The 25791-nt window shown below is 51.2% G+C and overlaps 1 protein-coding gene and 1 non-coding gene across 5 annotated transcripts; both read right to left on the bottom strand.

Annotated features, from left to right (window-relative positions):
• Positions 1 to 1717: 1717 nt before the first annotated feature.
• On the bottom strand, positions 1718 to 25498 carry ALDOA (aldolase, fructose-bisphosphate A). Of its 4 annotated transcripts, none has more exons than XM_083152435.1 (9): positions 25384 to 25498; positions 10131 to 10253; positions 8775 to 8986; positions 8637 to 8691; positions 4096 to 4256; positions 2833 to 2916; positions 2570 to 2744; positions 2286 to 2485; positions 1718 to 2116 (listed from the first exon to the last, which is right to left on the bottom strand). In XM_083152435.1, the coding sequence occupies exons 2-9, from the start codon at positions 10240 to 10242 to the stop codon at positions 2021 to 2023; spliced, it is 1095 nt and encodes a 364-aa protein (XP_083008561.1). In that variant the 5' UTR covers positions 10243 to 10253; positions 25384 to 25498; the 3' UTR covers positions 1718 to 2020. The 4 variants fall into 4 exon arrangements, with proteins under 4 accessions (XP_083008561.1, XP_083008559.1, XP_083008558.1 ...); XM_083152433.1 differs by lacking the exon at positions 25384 to 25498 and adding an exon at positions 14291 to 14380; XM_083152432.1 differs by lacking the exon at positions 25384 to 25498 and adding an exon at positions 13967 to 14101.
• Positions 14962 to 15033, bottom strand: TRNAG-UCC (transfer RNA glycine (anticodon UCC)). The gene has a single exon. It is a non-coding gene; the product is annotated as a tRNA-Gly (tRNA).
• Positions 25499 to 25791: the final 293 nt, after the last annotated feature.

The following is a 25791-nucleotide window of genomic DNA, read 5'->3' as shown; positions in this document are numbered from 1 at the left end:
TATCTATATAATAACACAGCCATCGCAGCATCGAGCCGCACAACCTTCCGTCTGATCGCTCCCTGGACCGGCAGAGTCTTCCCAGTACCGCCCGGTGGGGAATCGTCAATGTGTGCAATAAATCATAGGACTAAAGTGACATCTATGGAAACACTCTAGCCCCACACACTAGAAGGTAAAGGGAACGATAATCAGAAAGCCCATGTGTACGCGTAACCCTTTGAGTGCTGTGAGAGTTCCACAAAATATCCGCTAACAATGCCAGCGCCGCTTAGTATAAGTACAAATACGGCCGAGCTAATTCATTCACGTTTCATTAAATATTGCACCCAAGAAAGAAGAGTCGCTGTGAGCGGCGCTGGCATTGTTAGCGGATATTGGGAGGATCTCGCAGCAACGCTGGCACTCAAAGTGTTAATGTCATTAACAATGCACGTCTCCGGCATGTCCTCATTAATGACTGCCATGCTGCAGCGGCAGAATGGAGTCAGCATCGGTAAGTCTGTATGCACTTACTGATGCCAGCACAACTCCCCCCCCCCCCCCCCCCCTGCTGCCAATATTGGTGTTGGCAGAGTCACCTAGTATGCATGGGGCGTTACATGTTTCCCCCCACCCACAGGTTGTGACGTTACACCAGGGGTGTGGTCATCAAGGCACCACAGCAGTGCAGGTTTTAAGGATATCTGTGTTTAAGCACAGGTGATGTAATTACTACCTTAGTCAGTGTGATTACACGCAGGGGCGAGAGTGCAGGAACCGCTGAGTTACACAGCATCTTTATAGACCACCACAAATGCAGAAGAAAATGGCCTCCATGAGGGATTTGCCATCCGTCTCATAGTCACTCAGCACTGCCACATCTGTGGTCACCGCTACACCGGACACAAGTATTACAGGCCACAGACATTCAATAAGGGACTAGTGCCTCCAAGAGTCGCATCTCATTGTCACAGGAGATGTCAGCTCATACGGGCAGGGCCCTCCCTCTTCTGCCTCATGTCACTGTATGTTCCCCAACAGGCTCTGTCACACAGGATGGCAGCTCCCACTTATGTTAATAAATGCAATTATGCAAATGAACCTACTTTGTGAATAATGATTTCTCTCACCTTTGCAGGAAAATACCAAAATGAAGGTTTAGTTCCCCCTTCAACAGGCACTGAACCCCTGCCAGATTCTGCTTGCCCAACTACAGGTTTGGTTGCCCATAGCAACACCCCAACTTTAACAGAACTCCCATCTAGGCAGGGCTGTCATCAGGAATTTTGGGGCCTGGGAATCATTTACAGTCCGGGCCCCGGGCAACCCCCTCCTCACTCGACTTATTGTAACCCGCCTCCTGCTCCCCCATCTCCTTTTCCGCTGAGCTGCAGCCCGGAGTGCAGGCTTCTTTAACTCAGGATGCCAGCAGCCAATTAAAATGCAGCATCAGCTGGTGAGCCAATCAGAGCTCGTGTACCGGAGGCCGCTCTGATTGGCTGCCGGTACACAAGCTCTGATTGGCTCATAAGCCGGTGCAGCATTTGAATCGGCTGCCGGCATCCTGGGTTGAATAATGCAGCGGAGGCACTCGGTTGCGGTGGTAAAAGGAGCTGCCTGGGCCCAGGACAGCTGTACCCACAGCACCCCCCTACTGGCGGCCCTGCATCTTGGTAGTTACACCCCTACCATTTTTCAGCAGGTTCCCTGTAAGAAGCGCAGACGTACACAGAGCTGTGATTCACCTATCGGCTTTATTGAGATTTCCTCAGAAGTGACATAAATAGACAGGACTCAGAGCTGAGAACAGGGACAGCACATAGATGTTAGCATACACTCACACTGCACTCACCATCCATACCCTCTGCCCACCCCGTAGGAGGGTCACAAGCTCCGGAAAGGGGAAGGTTATCCGTGCAACGCTCTGCAGGTGGGTGTAGCAGGACGTGGGTTATCGCTTTGCAGAGGGGACCACACACTACATATACAAAAAGCAGTCGCCACTGACAACAACATCAAAGGGATGACGACTCCTCGTCTAGTAGGCGTGGTTGGACACGAACAGGGACTCTCCGGCTGCGGCTCCTGACTGTCCGGAGGGCACGTATTTGCCTTGGCAAGCCAGGCTGTTGGCCTACAGACAGAAAAGGACAGATATTTATTGTGGGTAGCCATTACTACACCAGGCCGCAGGCTGGCACATCAACCTGCAACAACTGCACAGCAATATGAACAGGAACAAAGGCGCCATCTAGTGGTCACAGCCGCCATTGCAGCAGCGTGATGCTGGGCGCAGTACCTACCAGTGCACGCTTGGTGTACTCCTCTTGAGCACTCTTAACGTTCTCCTTCTTGCCACTCCAGGCTTTGAGGGCAGAGGCCTGCAGGGCACGTCCGTAAGAGAAGGTCAGAGGCCAGGGCTTGTGCAGGGGGCACTTGTTGATGGCATTCAGGTGAACGGTGGCTTCCTCCTCACTCTGTCCTCCAGATAGGAAGGTGATACCTGTATGATGGAAACACCGTAAAGAGTCACCTTCTGTCGCCTCACCTCTGATTTAATCAGTCTTCTGATCACTCTAGGCCTTACCAGATACTGCAGGGGGCACGGTGCGTCTCAGGGCAGTGACGGTAGCCATGGCCACCTCCTCAGGAGAGTACTTCTTGGTGCAGGCGTGGCCTGGAGTCACCATGTTGGGTTTGAGAAGAGTTCCCTCCAGGTAGACGTGGTGGTCGCTAAGAGCCTTGTACACGGCAGCCAGGACCTGAGGGGAAACACGGAGGTCATCAGGGTGCGGGCCGCAACACGCGACCTCTGGGACTAGACCAGTCGGGCCGGCCAGAGAGACTCACCTTCTCAGTGACATACTGGCACCTCTTCAGGTCGTGCTCACCGTCAGGGAGGACCTCTGGTTCCACAATGGGGACAATGCCGTTCTGTGAGGACAGAGAGTCTGACGTCAGATAGTGCTGGAGAGCCGGGGGGGGGTCTACCTAATACTCAGCGGCTGTGGTTACTCCGGCAATCAGCATAGCTCATTCACCAAAACTAAACCCATGGGGGGGGGGGGGCACAGAATACCGTTCATTACAGGGTTTTCGGCTACTCCAGTCCTCATACCAGTATACCTGGCTGTGAGATCAAGGCCGCTGCAGTGCAGGATCACCATGACAGAGTCTTGTGGTGTTTAATCTCTAAGGGCCTGATTCAGACCTGATTGCTGGGCTGCGAATGTTTGGAGCCCAACGATCAGGTAAACCCCCCCCCCCTCACAACAGCCAGGAAAGGTCTGCATTTCTGGGGCACTCCCAGAAACCATCAGCGTTCCCAAACGCCCGACGCCTGTCAATTAACTTGCGAATAGCCAACCGTGGCGCTTTATTTGTACGGACAGGTCACGCATGCGCACTACAATCAAAGGTTGTGTGATAATCGCTCTGGATGTGAATTCGCAGCCCAGCAAGTGAATCTGAACCAGGACAGACTGTTCAGGGCGTAGATCTTCTCAATGTTGTTATTCGCTGAGGCCCCTGTCCTGAGATTATAAGTAATACTCAGGTGCCGGTCTAGTGAGCACTTGTTGAGTCCTCTGCTAACTATGCGTCCCCTATTGCTGGAGGGGTGTGGGAGTCATGGGGCGTAGAATAAAAAAATATTAGAGAATTTACTGGTCCCGGAAAGGTTTTACGCTTTTCCTCAGGAGCCAACAAACACTATATGGTGAGGGGACTGTACCCATCCCAATCTCCTCCATAGCTCCGACAGGAATTCTCTGCAATACAGTAACAAGTAGGGCCTGGAAGAGTTTAGTCTGCCAACGTGGTGACCGGAGGGCACAGATCACCTCCTGGTTACAGGCCCTGTGCACAAAGGCTGGGCAGGTGCCAGTCACTAAAATGGCGCTACTGGCTTATTTTCCATCTCGTAACACCCGCAGTCAGTCGAGATGGACAGCTTGGTGAGGTTGGATCAGAATGGGCTTCATACGTAGCCAGTTACTGAAGATTATATTTTTGCACAATTTCTTAGTCATCATATGTGTGAGGCAACTAACAAAATTGGTTTATACAATAAAGGTTAATACACCAAAATAAAAAAACATGGCAGAGTGTTACCTGCTGGCAAATGCTGGCGTAGCGGGCCAGGACGTTGGCGTTCTCAATGATGGCAAGCCTAGAGGGGGTGTGGTCAGAGATCTTCAGCACAGAGCGCCACTTGGCAAAATCGGCGCCGTCCTTCTTGTACTGGGCGCAACGCTCAGACAGACCGTCCAGACCTGGTGATGGCACAAATGGTGTCATATACAGTTCCCATCCCCCATTGACACCCTCCAGAGAGCTCATCTTTCTGCACTGAATCCAAAATGCCGAATGGGCAAATACTGCGTGCAATAATTATAATTTGCAGGCCAAACATTTCCGATTTCTCATGTCATTTCTGTGCCGGCACATGTGGCGTAGGTATCAATAGGGTCATGCCCAGCTCTATAGACGCGCTGCATTCCAAACATGTATTCCCGCCTACACTGATCATCTTCACCAAACTCCGCCCACTCTTATCCTGCTTCACGCTCACTGTCTACTTCCATCTGTGTCAAATGTAACAGGGTGAGAGAATCACAAAGTGAGAGCTTTTGGGAGAGGTTTCCCAATTTTTTAAAGCAGCAATCCTTTACATGGCAAAAATCAACCTGGTTTTTCAGTGTAAATGATTGCCGCTTTAAAAAAAAAAAAAAAATTGGGAGACCTCTCCCAAAATCTCTCACGTTCTTAAGGCCCCCATACACTATGAGATTTATCTTACCTGTAAAATTGCATCTGATTTCCCTTGAATTTCCCCGGCAGCTTCCCAGGAGGCCTACATACAATTTGACACTAGATGTGCCATTCTTTACATCCAATTTGCGTCAGATAAATCACATGTGATTTATCTGATGCAAATTTGGATGTGCCACTGAGACAATGCAGGCTGGCACCTAGCACACTGGCTAAAGCGTCTATGGGACATTGCAGGCTGGCACCAAGCACACTGGCTAAAGGCCCCCATACATTAGGCCGACTTGTCCTAAGGACAATTCGGACCCAATTCTCCTGCGAGCTGCCCGACAGCTCCCCGGGAGGCTCACATACAATTTTGCCCTTGATGTGCAATTTTTTACATGTGATAAATCGCATGCGATTTATCACATGTAAAAAAAAAACGGGGAGCTGCAGGGCGGTGAAAAGCAGTGGGACGGGCAGCAGCGGTGCCGGTGAGGAGCAGGCAGGGGGCAGCAGCGGTTCCTGTGAGGAGCAGTGGGGGCGGGCTGCGGCGGATCTCAAATGATCATCAGTGTGCACCGCCGCAGCGGCGGCTATTACAACTTTAAAATAATGTGTCGAATGACTGGCTTTTGATTGGCTGAGATAGAGCACTCTTAGCCAATCAGCGGCCTCCCTCCGGAGGCCGCTAATTGGCTGAGAGTGCTCTATCTCAGCCAATCAGAAGACGGACAGTCAATGGACACATTATTTTAAAGTTGTAATTGCCGCTGCTGCCCGCCCGCTGCACACAGCACACTGATGATCACCGCCGTGGCCGCACTGCTTCCTCACCGGCACCCCCCGCTGCACCTGCCGGACACTCATTTAAGAGCCGCCGCTGCCCGCCCACTGCAGGAGGTCGGACGTGATCACACATGCTGCACGTCCGACTACCTGATCCGGTACGATGAGCATGTCCGATGTGCACATGCGATTTTGAGCCGATTTCACGTGGTTTATCGGCCCAAGTGCCGATATCGCGTGGGATCGGTCCAAAATCACATAGTGTATGGGGGCCTTAAAGCGCCCCTGGGACAATGCAGACTGGCACCTAGCACACTGGGTACAGAGGGGCAGATGTATTAAAGATCGATATGAGGAAGAAGGGGTATCAGCACATGTTATGTGCACTGAAACCGCTTCTCCCCATTGTATTCAGGAGCCAGCGTGCAGTAAATGACAGGGGCACTATGCGCCTCTGTTCATATCGGCACTGCTATCTAAATGATAGCAGGCTGAATGTATGAACGGTCAGCACTGCTGACCATTCAGCCCGCTGCTGGTTTTGCGCCAGCAGCAGGCTGGCGTAGCCCTATCTCAACAGCAGGGACAGCGCTGTCCCTGCTGTTGGCTCTTGGCTGCGCTGGGGATCTTGCAAGTAGTGAGATCCCGCGCATGCCCAGTCCAGCCGGCCGGAGGACAGGAGACAGCGCATCAGTGTAAACTGATGCGCTATCTCCAAGAGGGGACATCGCCGGAGGGGGGAGATAGCGCTCCCCGCTTTGGTAGACAAGATGTTAATACATCTTGTTGGTCTCCCCTCCTGCTTCACCTCGCTAATGAGGCGAAGCAGGAAGTATTATAGTGGTGCGATAAGCACCACTATAATATATCTGCCCCAGAGACACTGAGACAATGCAGGCTGGCACTGGGTAGTACTGCCAGTCCAGCACTGCTCCAATGTGACACTGGCACAGGTAAACTGGGGCAGTGTTTGTCCTGCCACCTATCCCACTGGGTACAGTGTCACAGGACAGTCCATGCTGCTGCCTGTCAGGCAGCTAATAGGGATATGCCTGTGTAATTACAGCAGGGGAGAGGGGAGGGTGTCGGGCTGTGCTGCCTGCACGGACGCTGACCGACCTCCAGCAGCAGGGGAGAGGGAAGGGGGGAGAGGGAAGGGGCGGTCGGGCTCTGCTGGCCACACCGTCACCTCCAGCACTGAGCAGAGGGGAGGGGGAGTCCCGTTCTAAGCACAAATATTCTGCTGCTTCCTCCCTCCCTCCCTCCTACCTACAGGAATGCTCTGTCTTTGCCGGGCAGGGAGGACGGAGCTCAGGCTGAGCTCCAGAGAATGTCAATGTACTGTGTGCGTCGATGGGACGACCTGTCACGCTGAGTGCAGCTGCTGCTGCTGCTGCTATGGCTCCCGTTGTGCCTGCCCCCAGTGACGTGTGTTTCTGCTGCTGCGCCGGGTTGGAGGACAGCCGCACGGAAGGAGGTACCTGGAGCTGTACATAATGATATATCGGATCTGAAACATCGTGGGTGCTAAAAAGCACCCACGATGTGCCCATGATGGGTCAGATTCCGATACATCTTATGTGCAGCAGGTCCGACGCCCTGATCCGATCTGATGCGCACGGGACCGCGCATTAGATCAGATCAGATGTCAAACACATGCGATTTTCGGCCGATTTCACCCGATTTATCGGCCCAAAATCGGGTGAAATCGGCCGAAAATCGCATAGTGTATGGGGGCCTTTATTCTCTCACGTATTACATTTTACATGTCTGTCCCTCCCATTTAGAATGTAAGCTCTCATGAGCAGGGCTCTCTCCCCTCATGTGATTTTCCGGTACTTGTTTCCTAGCACAGCGCCTACGATATTCAGTCGTATGGCATCTTATACATTGTATCGCATCGCATGCCATACACCCGCATGCAATGCGATGCAATTTTTAAATTGTATAAGCACCCTAATGGGTTTTTTCAATGTTAAATGGTCCCCCTATACGATTTTTAATTGTATAAGCACCCTAATGGGTTTTTTCAATGTTAAATGGTCCCCCTATACGATTTTTTATTGTATAAGCACCCTAATGGGTGCTTACAATGTTAAATGCACCCTCACTATCAACGCCAACCCGAAGCGTACACGTCCTCCGACCTTTTCATACCCCCACTATCCACATCGGCGTGGAGTTGATTTTATATAGTGGCGAGCGCAGCGAGCCCCGCGTGGGGACGCGTATTACTTTACATGTATTCCGCGGCCCCTCGCGGGGCTCGCTGCGCTATATAAAAACAACTCCATGCCGACGTGGATGGTGGGGGTATGAAAAGGTCGGAGGACGCGTACCGCTGCGCTCGCCACGCTTCGGGTTGGCGTTGATAGTGGGGGTGTCGTGGGTGTGCTTTTAACATTGTAAGCACCCATTACAGTGCTTATACAATTAATAATCTTATAGGGGGGCCCATTTAAAATTGAAAGCACCCATTAGGGTGCTTATACAATTTAAAATCGTATACCATCGCATTGTATGGCATTGTATGCCATATACAATGGTATACGATTTTAATATTGTATAACATCGGGTGCCATCGTGTCGCATCACATACCATTGTAAGGCTTATGGTATACGATGCGATGGGCGCCGTGCTAGGAAACAAGTACCCATTTTCCTTCTCTTGCTTACACATCTTCTACTCCATGCTCCCTCCGAAGGCACCATATCCCTCGGTTTTCTGCCACCCTAATGCAGCTAAGTTTATACACCCTGGACCTGTCCTATATTATCTATAAGTGACCCTGTTCTTTTGCCTATTTGTTTATGTACTCTGCAATTGGGTGCTGTGGATTCCTTAAAGCGCCATATAAATTATAATAACAATTGCGTCTGTACTATAAATGACTCCAATAACTGAGACCAGCAGTAGCGGTTATATGTAAAACCGCACTTTCTGCGCACATTTATAACTAGGCAAACTTTGTGAGGGAGCGGGTCCCCTACACGGAGGGTGCCTGTAAGATAGAATACATATGCCTATAACAGTAGTCACCTTCTCATTGGCTGATATCTTTCCAGCACTGTGACATCACAATCACGTGTATACTGCTATAGATCCTTACCCTGTGTGGTGGTTTCGCCATTGGTTCCTGCCAGAGGGACAACACCTTTGTCAACCTAGGGTGAAGAAGGTAAATATGACGGGTGATCCCTATGACCGGGCGTTAAAGACAAAACTTGCCAATCGTCCCACTACTGACCTTGATGCCAACGATCGCTCCTTTGTCCTTGATGACCTTGGTGAAGGGTGTGCTGTCATCGGACTTGTGGTACAGGGTCTCGTGAAACAAGATGACGCCACCGATGCAGGGATTGACTCTCTGGTCAGCGGTGAACAAGAGCTGGCGGTAGAAGCGGCGGTTCTCCTCTGTGTTCTCCACCCCGATGGAGCTCAGGCGCTTGGCGATGCTGCCTGTGGGAGGAGCAGATGGTGGGGACGGTTATACCTGGCTGTATAGGTGAGCGCCTGGCATGCACCAGCAATGAATCCTGGTACAGCGCCGATAAAAGACTGAAAGCCTTCGACAATGTAAGTAATCTGCTGCTTCTAAAGGGTACAGGGGGACTGGATAGAAGCGACCATCACTATCCTGCACAAATGCCCCCGTTTCTCTATAGATTCTATGTACTGGTTAACTGGGTAATATGCAGGCCAGGGACTAATGAAAGGAATTCCCAGACTGCACTTGGCATGCAACATGGCTGCCTTCTGTTGGTGGTTGCCATGGTGACTTGAGCAGCAGTGCAAACACTCCACTTAGTGTGTCAGAGGTAACAATGCTTGCCTTGTATTCCAGGCGGGCAGGGGAGCCACCACGCAGTTACTTCACCGTCCCAAATCACCAGGGGTAGCCCCATATTTAATGATTTGCCCCATTTAGAAATAAAACATCAGCCCCCCCCCCCCCCCCCCCCTCAGCTCCTGGCACAGTCAGGAACTGGTTTGTACGTTATCTTGATTCAGACCTGGTCGCAGAGCGTCCGATTATCGATACACTGCGAATGCGTATGGGCTGCACCTTCCAGCGATGAAATCCTGCCACTGTATTTCTGCCCCAGCCGTTTGCAACGTGATTGAGGCGAAGCCGGCGTTTAGGGGTGGTAACTGGACGTTTCATGGGAGGGGTATGGGTCAACAATATTTAGGTCAAAGGTCAACCACTATTAGTTGACAGGGCATAGGTCGACAAATAAAAAAGGATGACATACCTTTGGTCGACATAGTTATAAGGTCGAGAAAAGAGTCTATGTCAACATATGTCGACATGGACAACGTATAAGCGTACCACCACCCCTCTCCCCTGTAAAACTCTTTACCCAAGGTATGTCGACATATTTCATGTGTCAACCTACTTCCTGTCGACCAATAGACCTATTGACTGTCAACCTTATTACTATCTGTGAAAGCGTCGCCAGCCGTACACATCCAAGCGAGCGAATTAATTCGCAAGGAAAGATTTCACTATAGCGGAGCGGCCTCTATCTGATCGCTGATTTGCTCTGCGGCGATCATGTCTGAATCAGGCCCATACACCATACAAGACGTGGCTGCTCACCTGTGGACTCATCAGCGGCCAGGATCCCCTTCCCTGTGGCCACAATGCGCTGGGCGATGTCATGGAGCTCCTTCTTCTGGTCAGCGGTGAGGGCTGGGTATTCGGTAGGCATGGTGCTGTGTTCTGCAGAGAGAGAGAGAGACTGGGCTCAGCTTATACAGCAGCGCACAGGATGCCAGAGCAGGGCGGACTACAACACACAGGTGACACACCTACACAGAGCTGCCGAGCCCTCCTAATATCACACCGTTAACCCATCTGTTACCAGACACCTGCCGCCTTTCCGAGGCTTCTGTCATTCTAAGATACCCTCACACATGGCCTGTAGTCATTACGTGGTAGGGCCGCGGAGTCTGACCCACCAATATGTCACTCTATAAATACACACAGCCTCCCATTAGAAAGTCACTGGTGCAGCAGCAGGAGGAGGAGGAGGGGGGCAGTGAAGGAGACTTAGAGGACAGAGACCAGGCACAGACACTCCGGCTGCCCCCTTGTCATTCAGGCACAGCACTGGCTGAGGGGAGCGGCCCACGCAGGGTTAATGATACAGGATTGCACAGCGTTGTGTCATTCTCAGAGTTTCCTCCTCTATTGTACGGAAATGATGAAGCAAGAAAAGAGAAAAAAAAAAAAAGGTTGTAGGATCCTTGAGGCCTGTTACGGAAATACAGCCTGATGTAAGTGCAGAGCACACTGCCGCAATGTGACAGCTCCACGCCCCATGGTACCTTTAACCCCTTCATGCCTGGTGCTATTAACCCACTGCAGCGCATCATCACTCCAGCCGCAGGCCTGTCCAGCACACATATCCGCAGGCCTGTGGTCTACAATAAGGTCCTCCAGCATTGACCCATGCTAGGCCAGGGTCTGGGGTAACCCATTCTCTGCCAGCAGCCATATCACCGTCATTCCACTTCCCTCAGCTACAAAATGATGATCTCCTGATAACTCAGGGGCGGCCTAGATCAGTCCTCAGGACCCCGATCTGCTCAGGTTTCAAACACCACCTGTGAATCTTGTCAGGAGTGAATGAATGCGGTGGTCTGGAAAACATGAACCGATAGATGTCCTTGAGGACCAAGGTTTGAGCCCCTGTTTTTCACTCTCTTCTGATCCTATTCATTGGACACAGTACTCTCCCAGCCTCACCATCTACCTCTGTGCCCTTCCTCTACCATCCTCACCATCTACCTCTGTGCCCTTCCTCTACCATCCTCACCATCTACCTCTGTGCCCTTCCTCTACCATCCTCACCATCTACCTCTGTGCCCTTCCTCTACCATCCTCACCATCTACCTCTGTGCCCTTCCTCTACCATCCTCACCATCTACCTCTGAGCCCTTCCTCTCCCATCCTCACCATCTACCTCTGTGCCCTTCCTCTACCATCCTCACCATCTACCTCTGTGCCCTTCCTCTACCATCCTCACCATCTACCTCTGTGCCCTTCCTCTACCATCCTCACCATCTACCTCTGTGCCCTTCCTCTACCATCCTCACCATCTACCTCTGTGCCCTTCCTCTCCCAGCCTCACCATCTACCTCTGTGCCCTCCCTCTACCATCCTCACCATCTACCTCTGTGCCCTTCCTCTCCCATCCTCACCATCTACCTCTGTGCCCTTCCTCTCCCATCCTCACCATCTACCTCTGTGCCCTTCCTCTCCCATCTACCTCTGTGCCCTTCCTCTCCCATCTACCTCTGTGCCCTTCCTCTCCCATCCTCACCATCTACCGCTGTGCCCTCCCTCTACCATCCTCACCATCTACCTCTGTGCCCTTCCTCTCCCATCCTCACCATCTACCTCTGTGCCCTTCCTCTACCATCCTCACCATCTACCTCTGTGCCCTCCCTCTCCCATACTCACCATCTACCTCTGTGCCCTTCCTCTCCCATCCTCACCATCTACCTCTGTGCCCTTCCTCTCCCATCTACCTCTGTGCCCTTCCTCTACCATCCTCACATCTACCTCTGTGCCCTTCCTCTCCCATCCTCACCATCTACCTCTGTGCCCTCCCTCTCCCAGCCTCACCATCTACCTCTGTGCCCTTCCTCTACCATCCTCACCATCTACCTCTGTGCCCTCCCTCTCCCATACTCACCATCTACCTCTGTGCCCTTCCTCTCCCATCCTCACCATCTACCTCTGTGCCCTTCCTCTACCATCCTCACCATCTACCTCTGTGCCCTTCCTCACCATCTACCTCTGTGCCCTTCCTCTACCATCCTCACCATCTACCTCTGTGCCCTTCCTCTACCATCCTCACCATCTACCTCTGTGCCCTCCCTCTACCATCCTCACCATCTACCTCTGTGCCCTTCCTCTCCCATCCTCACCATCTACCTCTGTGCCCTCCCTCTCCCAGCCTCACCATCTACCTCTGTGCCCTTCCTCTACCATCCTCACCATCTACCTCTGTGCCCTCCCTCTCCCATACTCACCATCTACCTCTGTGCCCTTCCTCTCCCATCCTCACCATCTACCTCTGTGCCCTTCCTCTACCATCCTCACCATCTACCTCTGTGCCCTTCCTCACCATCTACCTCTGTGCCCTTCCTCTACCATCCTCACCATCTACCTCTGTGCCCTTCCTCTACCATCCTCACCATCTACCTCTGTGCCCTCCCTCTACCATCCTCACCATCTACCTCTGTGCCCTTCCTCTCCCATCCTCACCATCTACCTCTGTGCCCTTCCTCTACCATCCTCACCATCTACCTCTGTGCCCTTCCTCACCATCTACCTCTGTGCCCTCCCTCTCCCATACTCACCATCTAACTCTGTGCCCTTCCTCTACCATCCTCACCATCTACCTCTGTGCCCTTCCTCTACCATCCTCACCATCTACCTCTGAGCCCTTCCTCTCCCATCCTCACCATCTACCTCTGTGCCCTTCCTCTCCCATCCTCACCATCTACCTCTGTGCCCTTCCTCTCCCATCCTAACCATCTACCTTTGTGTCCTTCCTCACCACAGACCTTCATCATCTGTGTGATTTCTTTTCTGTATCCTCTTCAACCATGTTGCTTCTATTTCCCTATCAGTCACCACACCGCTAACTGTTCCCACATCAGGCATTACTTCCCTCTGTCTCCCCACCTTCTCCATAGACATCACCATTTCCACTTAGCCCCCCTGTCTGCAATCACTATACCTGCAGCCTCATCAGGTGTCCCCCCTCTGACTCAGTGCAGTACCCCCCCCCCCCCCCTGCTGCTACTTTTTCCTGCGCATCCATCCTAGGCCCCCAGCCTCTCACCTACTCACCACCTCTCCCTCTACTCTAGTCCAAATAGATTCATTCCCTCTCCCCTCCTTCCCTCCCCCCACACCTCTCTGTCCCCATTTCCTTCTATATTATTCTATTTTCAGAACATTTTGGGTGAGATTTAATAGGATGGGAGATTCAGAAAGCGACAGATTTGGGAAGAAATCTCCAGGGTTTTTTTTAAAGCGGCAATCATTTACACCGCAAAGTGATTTTGCAGTGTAAATGATTGCCGTTTAAAAAAAAAAAAAAATAATGAATAATTCTTACCAAATCTCTCACTTTCTGAAGCTCCCATCCTATTAAATCTCACCCATTATATCTGGTCCTCTTCCTATATACAGTGACTGCCCTTAGTTAATTACATAATGCTATATATATATATATATATATATATATATATATATATATATATATATATATATATATATATATATATATATATATACTGTATCTGCCCCTCCCCCCACCTGTATTATATACACTGTATCTCTGCCCTGTGTTCCCCCCGCAGCTGGGTCCCCGGACAGCGGCTCCCCCAGCACCAGGTACCCGCAGTTCTCACCTCGTCCCCGGTCTGAGCGATGTGATGATCCTCAGCGCTGTACATCAGCGCGTCATGTAGCCAGGCGGGGGGCGGGGCCACAATTAAAGGGACACCCAGCCGGCAGAACACCCATTATACCCGGGCCCGGCTGCTGCTGCTGCTGAAGGTCGCCCAGGTTATTACAGGGGGCTATAGCTGTAGCCCGTACACTCCAGGCTTTGCCAGTGCTTGCAGTGGTACTACAAGTCCCAGCATCCCCTGGCCAGGCAGCCTGGGACTGTACTGCCTGCCATGTGCCAGTGCCGGTCACATCCATCATGTATGATCAGTGCATATACTTACATACATGCATGACGCATACCATGTTCCCCCGGCCAGACGTGACAGCAGTCTCATCCCAACTGTGATGCAACATGCAGACATCTCAGCCCAGCACTCCCCTTCTGCAGAGCATCTCACCCCCATATCCTGCCTGTGCTCAGTCATCCTCCTGCAGAGCATCTCACCCCCATATCCTGCCTGTGCTCAGTCATCCTCCTGCAGAGCATCTCACCCCCATATCATGCCTGTGCTCAGTCATCCTCCTGCAGAGCATCTGACCCCACATCAGTCTTGTGCTCAGTGAGCCTTCCTGCAGAGCATCTCACCCCCATAACCTTCCTATGCTCAGTCATCTGCAGATCATCTCACTCCCATTTCCTTCCTGTACTCATTCTGCAGAACATCTCACCCATCACACCCCCATATCCTTCCCGTGCTGCTCAGTCATTCTGCAGAGCATCTCAGCCCCAAACCCACGCATTCTAGTTGGATCTGCGGCCTGTCCCTGCAGCGTACAGAGCAGCTTCCACCTCCCTCATGTAATCATCATGTAGATTAGAATACAGATTAGAAGGTGCCATAAAATAAGCCGGGACAGGCCCGGAGTATACATGGTGTCTGTAGTACAGCGCAGGGCACCAGTCACATATTTACATATTTAGCTGCCTCAAAAAATAAATAATTAAAAAGTCTGCGTTGGCCGGGAATCGAACCCGGGTCAACTGCTTGGAAGGCAGCTATGCTCACCACTATACCACCAACGCTGCACACTGCTGCCTGCTGCTGCTTCTGTACTTCTACCTCTGTGCTGTCTGGAAAGCCTGCTGTATGCACACAGGGAAAGCTCTGTGCTGCACACAGGGAAAGCTCTGTGCTGCAGTACACTTAGGGAAAGCTCTGTGCTTCAGTACACTTAGGGAAAGCTCTGCTGCACACAGGGAAAGCTCTGTGCTACAGTACACACAGGGAAAGCTATGTGCTGCACACAGGGGAAGCTCTGCGCTGCATACAGGGAAAGCTCTGCACTATACACAGGGAAAGCTCTGTGCTATAAACAGGGAAAACTATGTGCTGTAGACAGGGAACGCTCTGCGCTGCACACAGGGCACGCTCTGCACTGCACACAGGGCACGCTCTGCACTGCACACAGGGAACACTCTGCTCTGTACCTCAGGAAAGCTCAGTGCCGTACACAGGGAAAGCTCTGCACTGTACACAGGGAAAGCTCTGCGCTGTACACAGGGAATACTCTGCGCTGTACACAGGGAATACTCTGCGCTGTACACAAGGAGTACTCTGCGCTGTACACAGGGAAAGCTCTGCATTGTACACAGGGAAAGCTCTGCGCTGTACACAGGGAATACTCTGCACTGTACACAGGGGAAGCTCTGCGCTGTAAACAGGGAAAGCTCTGCGCTGTACACAGGGAATGCTCTGTGCTGTAATCAGGCAAAGTTCTGCTCTGTACCTCAGGAAAGCTCTGCACTGTACACAGGGAAAGCTCAGCGCTGTACACAGGGAAAGCTCTGCGCTGTACACAGGGAAAGCTCTGCGCTGTACACAGGGAAAGCTCTGCGCTGTACACAGGGAATGCTCTGCGCTGTACACAGGGAAAGCTCAGCGCTGTACACAGGGAAAGCTCTGTGCTGTACACAGGGAAAGCTCAGCGCTGTACACAGGGAATGCTCTGCGCTGTACACAGGGAATGCTCTGAGAACTCAACTTCAAACCTGTGGTAATAACGGTGGGTGTAATATAGGACACAGAGATGACAGCGCCCTGAAAGACTATGGGGGGGGGGGGGGGGGGGGGTGAAGCTATCTCCTGCCCCAACACCACATATCAGCTGCAGTCTTTTTATTGAGCGAGAATGATAACTGTCTATCGTGATCACTGGGGTCACTGATACGGAGGAGACGCCGCAGCCTGGGGCGAATGCCCGATGGACCACGGATGCAGCAATGGCACATATATACGTCAGACAGGGGAGGAAGAATCACCCATAGATTCAGGGCACCCCTCATGTATGTACACCACACGCATCACATGTGTGCCATACACAGCACGTCATGTAATGATGCAATGTCAGCTGTCTGCTCAGGGTCATCAGTAATTCCAAGCCAAGGGATATCACCATCAGTGGTCCCCCATCGATGGTAACACTAGTTACCAATAGGAGTAAATTGTCGATGATTATGAACCATCGATCGCCCTCTCTAGTTCCGGGAGGGCATAGGAACCACGTGCAGGGTCTTTACACCAGGAATATGCAGACAGTGTGTACTACTGGTATAATGAGACCCAAGTCAGAGGAAACCTGTGGGTGCTTGCTGGGACTTGTGGTTCTATATTAGTAATAAAACATCAGTGTCCCTGCAGTCAGCGACCCTGGGCAGAGGAATAGGTATAGCTGCATGTATGTATTTTAAATATTAAGAAATAAAGGTTAGATTTTACTTCACCCATTTCCTCACATTCTTTTCACTCATTTATTACTTAAAGTGTGCCCCAAAAACCCTTTTGTTCTCCCTACGTCTTTCTTTAGACACTTATCCTAACTCAGAGGAATAGGTGACAGGGGATACTGATGTGACGGGGTCAGGAGACAGAAAGGAATGGCCTGGTGACTGGCATTAGTGCAGAGGGTTACATAAGTGTCCGTCCTGCCCCCAGGTCAGAGCATCCTCTGGTAGTGGGGGCCGCAGTACTGAGCAGCTGCTGAAAGCGAATCTCAATCTGCAGACCCCAGAAATAGCTGTGACCTTTACAGAGCGCGACAGCTGTCTGCCGGGGTCAGCAGGGTTGGAGGTGTGAATAGGGCCCTGCCTGGCAACGTCTTTCACTAAAGGTGGAGGGCAACACTGCACCCGCTCAGCTGTGCCCCCTGGACATCGAAGAGTTAAGGTGAGGGGGTGCATTTACTAAAGTGAAAAATTAAGTGGAAGTGTTGCCCCTGACAACCAATCAAATTATATTGGTACTTCCTCATCTTTGCGGCCACCGCTTACGCTATGGAACTTATGTGGCATACGGCGAGCCGTGAGGGGTATTTTCGGGGTCCACGCCACCATCTATTACCTTTAGTAAAGGTGTAGTGACCCTGTAGCATGGCGAGCGAAGCGTGCCCACGAGGGGACAATGGCTATTCATGTAGAGATGAGGAAGTACCATTCTATCTGTCATTTACTGGACAGGTTACGGCTATAATCTGATTGGTTCCTATGGGCAACACCTACATGTTTGTAAAAGTGCACTGAGGTCTTTACAAGGAATATGATCTCCTACCCCTTGTCTCTAATTAAATACCCCCCTCCACCCATTTATGAGGTAACAAGTGGGTTGTTGCAGTGTGAGGTGCTATGGCAGCACATGACTGTGTGAGTATTTGGTGATGTGAGTGTATCATAGTTACCTCCCCTCCTGCATTCTGCAGGAGACTCCCTGACATAGCAGCAATCTCCCTCTCTCCCTCATTAGTCTAGCAATCTCCCTCATGTCACCTAGCCCACATTACACTGTTACATCATAGTTACCTCCCCTCCTGTATTCTGCAGGAGACTCCCTGACATAGCAGCAATCTCCCTCTCTCCCTCATTAGTCTAGCAATCTCCTTCATGTCACCTAGCCCACATTACACTGTTACATCATAGTTACCTCCCCTCCTGCATTCTGCAGGAGACTCCCTGACATAGCAGCAATCTCCCTCTCTCCCTCATTAGTCTAGCAATCTCCCTCATGTCACCTAGCCCACATTACACTGTTACATCATAGTTACCTCCCCTCCTGCATTCTGCAGGAGACTCCCTGACATAGCAGCAATCTCCCTCTCCCTCATTAGTCTAGCAATCTCCCTCATGTCACCTAGCCCACATTACACTGTTACATCATAGTTACCTCCCCTCCTGCATTCTGCAGGAGACTCCCTGCTACAGCAGCAATCTCCCTCTCCCTCATTAGTCTAGCAATCTCCCTCATGTCACCTAGCTCACATTACACTGTTACATCATAGTTACCTCCCCTCCTGCATTCTGCAGGAGACTCCCTGACATAGCAGCAATCTCCCTCTCCCTCATTAGTCTAGCAATCTCCCTCATGTCACCTAGCCCACATTACACTGTTACATCATAGTTACCTCTCCCCCTGCATTCTGCAGGAGACTCCCTGAAATAGCTGCAATCTCCCTCTCTCCCTCATTAGTCTAGCAATCTCCCTCATGTCACCTAGCCCACATTACACTGTTACATCATAGTTACCTCCCCTCCTGCATTCTGCAGGAGACTCCCTGAAACAGCAGCAATCTCCCTCTCTCCCTCATTAGTCTAGCAATCTCCCTCATGTCACCTAGCCCACATAACACTGTGTCATCATAGTTACCTCCCCTTCTGCATTCTGCAGGAGACTCCCTGACATAGCAGCAATCTCCCTCTCTCCCTCATTAGTCTAGCAATCTCCCTCATGTCACCTAGCTCACATTACACTGTTACATCATAGTTACCTCCCCTCCTGCATTCTGCAGGAGACTCCCTGACATAGCAGCAATCTCCCTCTCTCCCTCATTAGTCTAGCAATCTCCCTCATGTCACCTAGCCCACATTACACTGTTACATCATAGTTACCTCCCCTCCTGCATTCTGCAGGAGACTCCCTGAAACAGCAGCAATCTCCCTCTCTCCCTCATTAGTCTAGCAATCTCCCTCATGTCACCTAGCCCACATAACACTGTGTCATCATAGTTACCTCCCCTTCTGCATTCTGCAGGAGACTCCCTGACATAGCAGCAATCTCCCTCTCTCCCTCATTAGTCTAGCAATCTCCCTCATGTCACCTAGCTCACATTACACTGTTACATCATAGTTACCTCCCCTCCTGCATTCTGCAGGAGACTCCCTGACACAGCAGCAATCTCCCTCTCCCCCTCATTAGTCTAGCAATCTCCCTAAATATATATGTATATATATATCTCTCCATATATGGAACTAGACACGCCCTTTGGGTGGAGCATGATACGCCCCCTCAATGGGGCACTGTGCAAAATTCGACTACCAACTATAATCTCCCTGAAACTAGATTGTGTGTTGGTTGATGTGGGTGTGTTGGGTGATCTAGGCCCGCAGAATGGGCCCTGCGGGGGATTTGGGTAGGAACAATAGGGTCTGGATATGTCTGTGTGCTGGGATTAGAGGCGGAATGTGCTTCAGTCAGCTGGATCCCGTGGGGTGAGGGCATACAGACAGCGCCCACACTATAGCACCAACATCTCCCCACACACAGCGTCATGTCCCCCCCCCCCCCACACACACACAGCGTCATGTCCCCACACACACACAGCATCATGTCCCTCACACACAGCGTCATGTCCCCCCATGCACACACAGCGTCATGTCCCGACACACACAGCGTCATGTCCCCCCCACACACATACAGCATCATGTCCCCACATACAGCTTCATATCCCCACACACAGTATCATATCCCCACACACAGAGTCATGTCCCCACACACACACACAGCGTCATGTCCCCACACACAGAGTCATGTCCCCACACACACACACAGCGTCATGTCCCCACACACACAGCGTCATGTCCCCACACACAGCATCATGTCCCCCCCACACACATACAGCATCATGTCCCCACATACAGCATCATGTCCCCACATACACAGCTTCATATCCCCACACACAGCGTCATATCCCCACACACAGCGTCATGTCCCCACACACACATACAGCATCATGTCCCCACATACAGCGTCATGTCCCCACACACACATACAGCATCATGTCCCCACACACAGCGTCATGTCCCCACACACACACAGAGTCATGTCCCCACACACACACACAGCGTCATGTCCCCACACACAGAGTCATGTCCCCACACACACACACAGCGTCATGTCCCCACACACACAGCGTCATGTCCCCACACACAGCATCATGTCCCCCCACACACATACAGCATCATGTCCCCACATACAGCATCATGTCCCCACATACACAGCTTCATATCCCCACACACAGCGTCATATCCCCACACACAGCGTCATGTCCCCACACACACATACAGCATCATGTCCCCACATACAGCGTCATGTCCCCACACACACATACAGCATCATGTCCCCACACACAGCGTCATGTCCCCACATACAGCGTCATGTCCCCACATACACAGCTTCATATCCCCACACACAGCGTCATATCCCCACACACACAGCGTCATGTCCCTAAACACAGCATCATGTCCCCCCCACACACATACAGCATCATGTCCCCACATACAGCATCATATCCCCACACACAGCGTCATGTCCCCACATACACAGCGTCATATCCCCACACACAGCATCATATCCCCACACACAGCGTCATGTCCCCACACACGCAGCGTCATATCCCCACAAACAGTGTCATGTCCCCACACACATAGGGTCATGTCCCCACACACAGCGTCATATCCCCCCCCCACACACACACAGCGTCATGTCCCCCCACACACAGCATCATGTCCCCACACACAGCGTCATGTCTTCCCTGCATCACCCCCAGCATCATGTCCTCCCTGCATTACCCCCCAGCAGTGAGCGGGTTACAGCAGTGCCTGGGGCTCTGCCAGGTGACTCCTGTGGGGCTCTGTGTGGTCACCACCAGGCTCCGGGGCCTATGTGACTGAGCTCACGTACAACACACACACAGGGGGGATGAGGACACGTGCATCCCCCACCCCAGCACAGGAAGAGGAGGCTGCTGCTGCACAGGGAAGGGATACACAAGACATTCTGCAGACATTACTGCCCATAGCTAATACCCAGCCCAGCGGTAGCCAGCCTGGCACTGCCAGCTCCAGGCCTCACCCAGTGCAAACACACAGTAGGGAACAATAGGGAGCACTCCCATCCACTTACTGCCAGCTTCCCTCTGCCATGGCTTAACCCCTTGGCAGTCAGCGAGAGCCCACTGGACGGGGAATTAGGGACTAAATGAACCCCAGGCCCTTTGCTGCCATAGGATGCTATACTTGTCCTTCAGTGGTAAGTATGTGAGTGGGCACTTCCCTGAGTAGTGACGGATTCCTGGCAGAGCTGAGAACATATTACACCCTACTGTGGCCATATATACATAGTATAGTGAAGTAATGGAACTGCCATTACATGGTTAGGCAACGTGCGGCTGCTGGGGAACTACACACCCCAGCATGCTAGTGACACGGTTTTGAATGTCCTAAGAGTAAAAGTGTAGCAGGGCATGCTGGGATGTGTAGTTCTAAAGTATCTGGTCCTACCACAATATACTACAGTACAGCAACAGGGAACCAAAGAGAACAACCTAATGGATAATTTGCTTTGTGACATAATAATAATGCAATAAGTGTATGTAGGACGGCTCTACGCCAACACTACAGGAGCTGCAAGTGTACGATCATACAAGGTCGTGTAATGGTGTAATAACAGTTCTGGCGCTGGGCAGGATGTTGTGTCACCATGTGGAGAATAACCCCCTCATTCTGTACATTCAGAATCAGGCCGCGCAGCGAGCAATTAATAATTAGTAAGTAACTTTGATCAGACTAGTGCAGGGATCCTCAAACTCGGTCCTCAGGACCCCACACAGTGCACGTTTTCCAGGTCACCCGGCAGGTGCACTCATTACTCATTGACACATTTTAAAAGATCCACAGGTGGAGCTAATTACTTCACTTGTCATTCTGAGAGGACCTGGAAAATGTGCACTGGGGGGTCCTCAGGACCGACTTTGAGAACCTGTGGTCTAGTGCCAGGTTTCCCAAGCTCTTAAGGGTACCCATGCTTGAGCACAGGTGACTTAATTATAGGCTTATTATAATATCCCTTTAATCTGGGATACATATGCTTTGCACAGGTTCTGAGGCTGATGAACACCAGGTGAGATGCAGCAGGCTTGAATTCAGCTAGCCACAGAACCTGTGTGATTGATAGCCATCCCCCCCGTCCGCTCGCCGTATTCTAAATTCCGTGTTCCTGCTGTCAGAGCTTGGTGAGGATTCCCCAGAATGGCGATGCAGCAACTGCATATACTGGCGAGTCTCGCCATTTTGGCGGCCGCACTTGCCGTTTCCACCTCATCTCAAGGAGCAGGCGAGGTGGAAACGGCGAGTTAGGCGGAGCATTGAATACTGATGGCGGGTTATCGGCACTGCTCCCCGTCAGCCGTTCCCCCGCATTAATATATAATATACCCCATAGAGGTAGGAGGGCCCCGCTCTGATTTGATTTTACCATCCATTAAGCATGGGTATAAATCCACAAAACCTGGGCTTTAAATGCATAGTATGGGAGACTCTAGTCAGTCCTCAGAACTCCAAACTGTGCATGTGTTCCAGGTGTCCTCACAGACACAAGTGACATAATTAGCTCCACCTGTGATCTTTCACAACGTGTCAGTGAATAATGGCTACACCTGTGCACCTGATGGGTGACCTGGGATATGTGTCCGTAAGTAATGCTTACACCTCTGCTACTGGTAGGTGACTGGGAAATGTGTTAGTGAGTAATGAGTGCACCTGTGCTCCTGATGAGTGACCTGGGATTTGTGTTTGTAAGTAATGCGTTTACCTGTGCACCTGATGGGTGACTTGGGAAATGTGTCAGTGGGTAATACTTACACCTCTGCTACTGATAGGTGAGTGGGAAATGTGTCAGTGAGTAATGAGTACACCTGTGCTCCTGATGTGTGACCTGGGATATGTGTCAGCGAGTAATCAGTACACCTGTGCTCCTGATGTGTGACCTGGGATATGTATCAGCGAGTAATGCGTACACCTGTGCTCCTGATGGGTGACCTGGGATATGTGTCAGTGAGTAATGCGTACACCTGTACTCCTGATGAGTAACCTGGGATATGTGTCAGTGAGTAATGAGTACACCTGTGCTCCTGATGAGTAACCTGGGATATGTGTCAGTGAGTAATGAGTACACCTGTGCTCCTGCTGGGTGACCTGGAAAATGTGTCAGTGAGTAATGAGTACACCTGTGCTCCTGATGGGTGACCTGGGATATGTGTCAGTGAGTAATGAGTACATCTGTGCACCTGCCTGGTGACATGGAAAATGTGTCAGTAAATAATGAGTACACCTGTGCTCCTGATAGGTGACCTGGGATATGTGTCAGCGAGTAATGCGTACACCTGTGCTCCTGATGGGTGACCTGGGAAATGTGTCAGCGAGTAATGCGTACACCTGTGCTCCTGATGGGTGACCTGGGAAATGTGTCAGCGAGTAATGCGTACACCTGTGCACCTGATGGGTGACCTGGGATATGTGTCAGCGAGTAATGCGTACACCTGTGCTCCTGATGGGTGACCTGGGAAATGTGTCAGTGAGTAATAAGTACACCTGTGCTATTGATGTGTGACCTGGGATATGTGTCAGTGAGTAATGAGTGCACCTGATGAGTGACCAGCGCAATGTGTCAGTGAGTAATGAGTACACCTGTGCACCTGATGGGTGACCTGGGATATGTGTCAGCGAGTAATGCGTACACCTGTGCTCCTGATGGGTGACCTGGGAAATGTGTCAGTGAGTAATAAGTACACCTGTGCTATTGATGTGTGACCTGGGATATGTGTCAGTGAGTAATGAGTGCACCTGATGAGTGACCAGCGCAATGTGTCAGTGAGTAATGAGTACACCTGTGCTCCTGATGGGTGACCTGGGGATGTGTCAGTGAGTAATGAGTACAACTGTGCTCCTGATGGGTGACCTGGGGATGTGTCAGTGAGTAATGCGTACACCTGTGCTCCTGATGGGTGACCTGGGGATGTGTCAGTGAGTAATGAGTACAACTGTGCTCCTGATGGGTGACCTGGGGATGTGTCAGTGAGCAAATGAGTCCACCTGATGGGTGACCAGCGCAATGTGTCAGTGAGTAATGCGTACACCTGTGCTCCTGATGGGTGACCTGGGTATGTGTCAGTGAGTAATGCGTACACCTGTTCTCGTGATGGGTGACCTGAGGAAACTATTGCTGAGGTCATGCTGCAGAATCTCTCGCAACGATAGCCTCCGTGTGTACAGAGGACGAAGGACATCGCTAACGACCTGCAGGAGCGCACGTTTATAATAACGATACAGGGGGTTATTCTAATTCACTCTGTTACATCAGCCCCACCTGCAGTGCATATGGTTTTGTATCTTTCCGAGTGAATTAGAATAACCCCCACAGTGCGTACACACTAGACCATATGACAATGTTGTTACGATATCGTTATCTTGCACATTATTAAAAAAATCACTTAGTGTGTATGCACCATAAGGAGAATAAATCTGTGGGCTTCATGCAGAAACAGCCAGTATCTACCCTGCATGCAGCATAATACCTGCAGCGGCATTTCAGCATGGGTTGTATGGGTGCAGAATCAGCCCCCCCCCCCATTCCCACAAATCTGGTGCCCACACACACTAGAACGATTTTTTGGCTGATTGGCCGATTTCCGAAAATTGGCCGATATATCGTCCGATGTTTACCGATAATCGGTTGAAAATCGGCCGATTTTGGTCCGATGCACGCTCCCGTGGATCTTTTGCTAAATCTTTTGGGTACTTGTGTAGTATCACGGCTCCCACGATGGCCATCGTACAGGGAAAAATCGCATCGCATGCCACTACATATGGCATGCGATGGCATGCGATGGGAGCCGTGATACTACACAAGTACCATCTTCTGATCTTACGTGCTGCATGAAAGATCAGAAGATTTAACAAAAGATCCACAGGAACGCACACGGGATCTTAAGAAAAATCTCTGGTAAAGATGTGCGCTGGCCTGAAATCTTTTGTCCAGGACAAGCAAAAGATTTGAAGGATAATTTATGCGCACATCTTATGATCGCAGATCTTTCTAGTCTGTGGGCACCTTAACTTTGCACAGTCCCTCTGTTCATTTCCTCTCCTCCCCTGCAATGTGCTATTTCCATGGCTGTAGTCCCAGACGCAGTACTCAGCCCACAGCCGCTGGTAATAATGCCTAGTCATTGTTATTCAGGCCTGTGACTGCCAGTAATAATCCCAGGACAATGCATAGTGTAGTAATGAGCGTGTGAGTCCCCTCAGCATGGAGTACCCCTTCCTCCTTACCTGGGTGCTCTGGAGTAAGCAGACGGGTCAGTCGGTGACTCAGCTCTGAGTGCCCTGCCTCTCTCTTCTGGGTGGCTTATAAAGCCGGCTGCTTTGGCATCTAGCATTCGTCGCTGACCTTCAGGAGGAACCCCTGACCTTTCCCACCTGTTCAAAAATAGCCTCCATGTCCTCGGTATGTGTAACTGGAGAGAGAGTGACATTCACAGGACACGCTGGCAGACGCGCCAAGGTGAAGATGTGCCCGGCATAACCCCTCAGATTATTGAGGCTTTAACCTCTTTGTTGCTGGACCCTGAGACTATCGCAGTGACTTTACCCAGTGGTGCAAGCGCCCACCGTGATAAAGCGCTGGTTGGACCACATGTACCAGCAGCACCCGGCAGAGTGTCTGCGTCCCCTTACTGA

This window comes from Crinia signifera, chromosome 7 (assembly GCF_055691185.1).
Source record: "Crinia signifera chromosome 7, ASM5569118v1, whole genome shotgun sequence".
In the NCBI taxonomy this organism is placed as follows: domain Eukaryota; kingdom Metazoa; phylum Chordata; class Amphibia; order Anura; family Myobatrachidae; genus Crinia; species Crinia signifera.
This window is presented reverse-complemented; position numbering and strand designations above follow the sequence as displayed.

Coding starts and splice junctions, on each gene's coding strand:
- ALDOA (XM_083152435.1), bottom strand. CDS start 10,242: ATGCCTACCGAATACCCAGCCCTCACCGCTGACCAGAAGAAGGAGCTC. Junction 8,692..8,774: donor GAGCGATCGTTGGCATCAAG/GTCAGTAGTGGG, acceptor TCTTCACCCTAG/GTTGACAAAGGTGTTGTCCC. Junction 4,257..8,636: donor TGGCGAAACCACCACACAGG/GTAAGGATCTAT, acceptor TGCCATCACCAG/GTCTGGACGGTCTGTCTGAG.